The sequence below is a fragment of the Ambystoma mexicanum genome, chromosome 9 (assembly GCF_040938575.1).
Source record: "Ambystoma mexicanum isolate Mex_15411 chromosome 9, UKY_AmexF1_1, whole genome shotgun sequence".
Classification (NCBI taxonomy): Eukaryota; Metazoa; Chordata; class Amphibia; order Caudata; family Ambystomatidae; genus Ambystoma; species Ambystoma mexicanum.
The window spans coordinates 1,026,040,050-1,026,046,049 of record NC_090931.1 but is presented as its reverse complement, the minus strand read 5'-3'; the positions used below and the strand labels follow the sequence as shown (position 1 = coordinate 1,026,046,049).

General features: G+C 39.3%; 1 protein-coding gene across 7 annotated transcripts in view; it reads right to left on the bottom strand.

Moving 5' to 3' along the window:
* Window positions 1-219: 219 nt before the first annotated feature.
* The window catches only part of LOC138488904 (sodium channel protein type 2 subunit alpha-like), a 1,014,718-nt gene continuing 1,008,937 nt past the window's right edge, over window positions 220-6,000 (bottom strand). For all 7 annotated transcript variants that reach the window (XM_069616299.1, XM_069616302.1, XM_069616297.1 and 4 more), the window contains exon 27: window positions 220-3,556. In XM_069616299.1, coding sequence (XP_069472400.1) covers window positions 2,358-3,556 — 1,199 coding nt within the window. In that variant the 3' untranslated portion in view covers window positions 220-2,357. The remainder of the gene's footprint in view (window positions 3,557-6,000) is intronic.

Sequence of the window (6,000 nt, the reverse complement as noted above, 5' to 3'; positions counted from 1 at the left end):
GGTTATAAAAGTCCAAACATTGCAGGTAAAATATGTACATTTTAACAGATGATTATTAATGTATGTGCAGTTTCCAAACTTAATTAAAACTACTTCATTTACAGGACAATGCTTAGAAACCTCTGTGTTTATGCATTATTATTTCCACTCTACTGTACATTGTATTCAATGCATTTATCAATAGTCATTTGAAAAGAAAAATGAATCCGACATAAGAAATACAATACAAAATGTAATCTTTATTCTTTTGGTTTGTTTGTAATGTTATTTAGTGTTATTTCAGATAATAGTAGCATTTTCCTGCATGCAGTTCACTAACACACTACAAGTCAATAGTTTTCATAAAAGGAGTCTACGTGTAACTTTTGCTTGTGTAAGAAACAGAACATGACCCGCCATTGTTGATTATGTGAATTCACGCCTGTTCTCCCGGAAAAAGATTGTAGACCCCACATTCTCTGAACAGTTCCAGTGCAGCATGAATCGTCAAGAGTAGAAATAACTCAGGCAAACAAACCCTGGATAGATTGACGATTCTGCAAATGAAAATATTTCATTGAAATGTCTGATGCAGGCAGAGCTGATAAAAGTAATTTAAAAAATGAAACAAAATAAAGCTTTCCCCCTCTTCGCAGTAATGAAGAATATTCCAAGCAAGTGACTTGTGGCCCCAATTTTGCACACATATTTTGACAATAAAACTGTGCAAATATAATAGAAAAGCTGAAACCAACCATCCTTCGCTCTCTTTAGCATCCTATACTCTATGAAGTTCTTCAGTGTAAAGTAACAAAAGTGACAGTGACATCAACCTGAAGTTAATTTTAATTTCCTATATTATGTACAAAATGCAGAAAAGGAAAATAAAATGAATATTTACATTATTTATATTTTCTTAGAAAAATCTAACCGTATCTTTTCGAACAGTGTGCGAAATGTTCATTGAAGCCTGGCAGTATTACCAAATGGTGCCAACATAAAATAAAAAGATGTAAAACTAATAAAAAATGAAACCAACTTTAAAAAGTAGCAGCAAACTATTGCTTAATGACATAAAGAATGAGGTCTGTTGAACAATTTGTCTTACTTTACCACTGATGTATGGCTTCCCATATTCAAGATTTCTGGACAGTGGAAGAAACAGAATACAGCAGCACAGGCAATATAAACATGCAACTGTGATAGCGTCCAAACTATTTATATTGGTACAGAATATATACTATTGTTGAAAGCTTGCAAACTACACTTATTGTGGTACATATTTGATGCAATAAATACTGTGCCCAGGTCATTATTCCTTCTATCAAACATCCACCACAGAGTAAAATAACTATTTACACATTGTGATTTTGGAGATCTCCTTGAGCACATACAGTCCAATGTCAACTTTGCTGACAGCTGAAGATGGCTAAACAATACTGCAGGATGATGCAGAATTTTTTGGAAGGGTTTGATTTGGTCTACAGGGCAGATTTGTGGAGTATTTTTCTTTTATACAGAAGAGCACTTGACAAAGACATTAATGTTTGCCTCAGGAACTTGGAATGAATTTGTGACTCGCGGGGGTTTCCTAATTGGCATACGACCAATCATTCTGCCTTCTGCTCATGGGCTGTATGGGACATTACAGGCACATTGAGAATCATGAGGACGTGACAGCATTCAAAGTTAAGCACCTCAACATTTTAGTGTCACCCCTGAAACACTTACGCAACTACAAATCTGTTGTTTTTTCGTGACTTCATGGTTTTCCATGCATGACCTATGAGTCCAGCATGCTTTCATGCAATTCAGCTTTTTCTATGTGTGGTTAGAGAAAGATATCGCAGAACACCTGGTCCTCATACCGTTGAATTAGTAGGCAACCCCCCGCCCCCTTCCCAACAAAAAACCCATTTACAAAAATAGTCACATATAATAAACAACCTATGAATTAAAAAAATGATGAATTCATCAACATAGATTTTGTAAACGTATGGCAAGTATGGCAGTTGAAATGCAAACAGTGGATACAATTGATACAGTTATTGTACTAAAGTGTTCAACACACAAAAAATGATAGTTTTGTATCTCTTTAACTGGTCCCCACAGTCTGAGTAGTCAATTCCGACTCTCCTCTTCAGCAGTGTCAGCTGGGAGTGAAAACAGTAATCTCCAGTCAAGTTTATCACTCTCTTCCCTTAGAGTTTGTCCCCTGACGAGAGGTCACTGTCTTATTATAGGCACTGACTATAAGTACATATTTATAAGAACTGTCAGTTTGGCATAGCTCTCCTGAAGGAGTCCTGTTGACATAAACATGTCACCCTCACAGGCTGTAAACAATTTGTCACACAAACTGATTTTTTGTTTACATGTTACTTTTTGCTCTGTCTAACATCTTTTCCTTTATCTTCCCTTTCTGCTTTGTCTTTTTCGTGTTTCTCTTTGTCTGGCTTTGTTACACTGTCATATGAAGGAGGAGATGTCGTTGAAGGGGTCATATCCATTCGATCTGTTGTTGAGTTTCCATTTAGCCTGTCGCTAAGCAGACCCTTCTTTATGAGTGAGCTATTTCTGCCTTTGCTCTTGTCCTTATTGTACGTAAATGAAGCTTGTTTGACTGTTTTCTTTAAAAGATAGCGTCGGTAACAGCGCTGAATAACGATAGCAGAGAGCTCCTCCTGTTTGCGTCGTAAAGTGGATGTAATTGGCTCATATGACACTTTGGAGGGATTCGATGCCATAAATCGTTCTTCCATTGGTTGACGAAGAGCATCCATTTCATCGCCTTCACCCAAAACACGCTTTGTAAAAGCAAATAAGATGTCAAGGCAGTGAATTCTGTCACCACTTACCATTGGTAGGTCCATGGCTATGAGCTGGACTTTGTTTGGTTTCGCCATGCGTAGAGGGGGATCCAGTGCATCTGCAAAGTTAGTCAAATTGCTAAATTCTATGAACTGGCTTGCATCTGGATCAAACTTCTCCCAAACCTCATAGAACATCTCAAAATCATCCTCGCCTAAGGGTTCAGCACTTTCTTCCGTAGCAACACTGAAATTCTCCAAAATAACAGCAATGTACATGTTAACGACCACTAGAAATGATATGATAATGTAACTGACAAAAAAGGAAATCCCAACTGTTGGATTGCCGCAATTTCCTTTAACAGTGCTGCTCCCTGGGTGAGGTATGACTGGGTCGCAGTCTGGTGGCCCACTGTTCAGAATTGGTGCCAACAAGCCATCCCAGCCAGCAGATGTGGTGATCATAAACAGACAGATCATGCTATTGCCAAATGTTTCAAAGTTGAACATGTCATCTATTCCCGCTTCCTGCTTAACGTAGGCAAAGTTGGACATTCCAAATATGGCATAGATGAACATCACAAGGAAAAGAAGGAGACCGATATTAAATAGCGCAGGAAGTGACATCATCAAAGCAAATAGCAGTGTGCGGATCCCCTTGGCACCTTTAATGAGACGCAGAATGCGACCAATCCTGGCAAGTCGAATTACTCTGAATAAGGTCGGAGAAACAAAGTATTTTTCAATAATTTCAGATAGAAACATACCTGCAAAGGAAGAAAGAGAAAACACATTATTTATTATTCCTGTTAGAAGATTGTACCAGATATGTGTGTCTTCTATGATGTCTACACTAAGGAGCTTTTGGCAACACAATGATTGTGAAACAAATGTGAAACTATCATGACTGGAAAAGCAAAATATGATGTTCATTATTCAGGACTCCTTTAAGGAGGTACTGCCTAATTTGAAATGTAGATATCAATTCATACATGCTACTTAACTGCTATGTTTACATCACATGATATATTACCACTTTGTAAAGCCTATTAACATGAATTATTTTTATAGTACTTTTAGATCAAATGAAAAGTGTTTTGCAACATTTCTAGCCACATAGACATGAATGATTACACACATGTGAATTACAGGATTTATTGTGCATGGATGGGATTATTCCTTAGAGTCACAGGGCCTGATTTACAAAAAGTCCCAATGAAAACGTTTTTTGTAAATCAAGCACACAGTTTGTAACAGTTCCTGCTGAAACTGACATGAAAAACTCATGAGATTCACTGGATTTCCAGCACGGATGGGTGACCGTGCACTAGAAACAACAAGGCATTTCTAGAGCAATTCTCATATGCAGATACCCAGCCATTTTAGTGTCTTTACTGGTGATTTTTTTACAGAATTATTTGCCGCAAACTGGAGTGGGGTGTTTGGCCAATATGGCATAGTGAGTGGATGTGGGGTTGGTGGGAGGGCGGGTGGTCTCCCCTTGCATTTTGTGGCAAATAAAGTGGTCAGAAATGTGTACTAAAAAAATGTGAAGTGAAAAAATAAGCGGTAACAACACCAAGAACCATTTTGGGAGCAGAAAAACATAACAGCATAGACAAAGTGTTTTTGCTATTTGTAGTGTGAGCACTAGAAATATTTATTTTATACTTCCAGCATGGGTGGGGCTCATGCTATACATATGTTTTTCTTTTTCTAGCATGAGCGCCATCTGCCTGCTTTCTAGAAGAAGATGCTCCGAGCCTGATAGTCTGGAGGGGTTCTGAGAGCAATAACACTGATAATGATACATTCAGAACCTCCCAGCCCTCACTCTTCCACTTCAATTGTACATTTGTCATCCAGAGTAGCAAGAGTATCCCCAGGTGTGGGTGCCGAGCCCACTGCGTAGAGAGACCCAACCTACAGCTCACTGATGATTAAGCCAACACATATCTGGGGATGTCGTCATTTGAAACCTATCAGTTGGACTGGACGGCTCCTTTGGTTGGTACAAAGCATGATTTGCATATGGGCCTTCACCTTCTGTAATCACATGACAGGCTGAAAACCAATGGTCTGGAGGATTGGCCAGAACAATGGCAGTGGTTATGATTCATTCAAAATCTTCCAGTCATCACTGTTCAGTTTTGCATTTGTCATTGACACTCGGACATGTGTGACTAAATGTGGGACATAGGCTTCCCCTCACTGATGAAACCCAGTCAGCCAACCCCCCACCCCCTACTGGAGTTGTTTGCGGGCTTATGAACACACGATACTGCCTAGCAATTTGGAATGGAATGCCCCGTTTGTGGTGCAGCCAAGACTAATTTGCCTATGGTTTTGTTATTGTAATGAATTGAAAGGTTGGAAATGGATGCTCTAGAAGGTTGCCCAGAGCAATACCACTTGATATGATTCCTTAAGAACCCTCCAGCCATCACACTTCCGTTTTCCATTTGTTACACCTTGCGGGATGGGATTGCCCAGATGTGGGTTCCAAGCATGCTGTGCTCATAGACCGAGGCTACATACCACTGATAATGCCCAATACGTCAGAACAATATCTGAGTTTTCTTGTTATTTTGCCCAGAAGAGAAGCAGCAGAGCAGTTAGGGTTGGGCTGACCCTATTGCCGTTGGATAAAGCCTCACATGCATATCCTCTTTCCCCTTCAGTAATGGCATGGAAGGCGGAAATGTGATGGTCTGGAGGATGGCCCAGAGCAATGCCAGTGGTTATGATTTATTCCAAACTTTGCAGCTTTAACTTTTCAGTTTTGCACCTACAAGGAAACATTTTGTGCTACAAATAGAAAAATAATTATTGTGCAAAGCTCACTAGGCTGGTGTTGTAAATAGATAAACTCATATTTCTAGCTTTGACTGCCTTGTTTAAAAAATAGCAAAAATATTATTTCTATGGCCAATTCCATATATGCTATGATAAGAAAAAACATAATACCTGTTTGAGCAGGTCTCATGCTGGAAGTACGCGTTCTGCTAATTCGAGTGGTAGAACTGCAAAGTGGGCAGACCGCACGCTTGAAATAATTGTTTTTTTTTTCTCTAGTATAAGGCCTGCCTTCACTTGACATTTTGGGCCCGATTCGTGGAATATTTGCCCGGTTCAAAGTGACTTTGCACTGCCGACATAACCCCTAATTCATGGAAAGTGTATTGTTGCCATGCAAGGTCCGAGTAAAGTC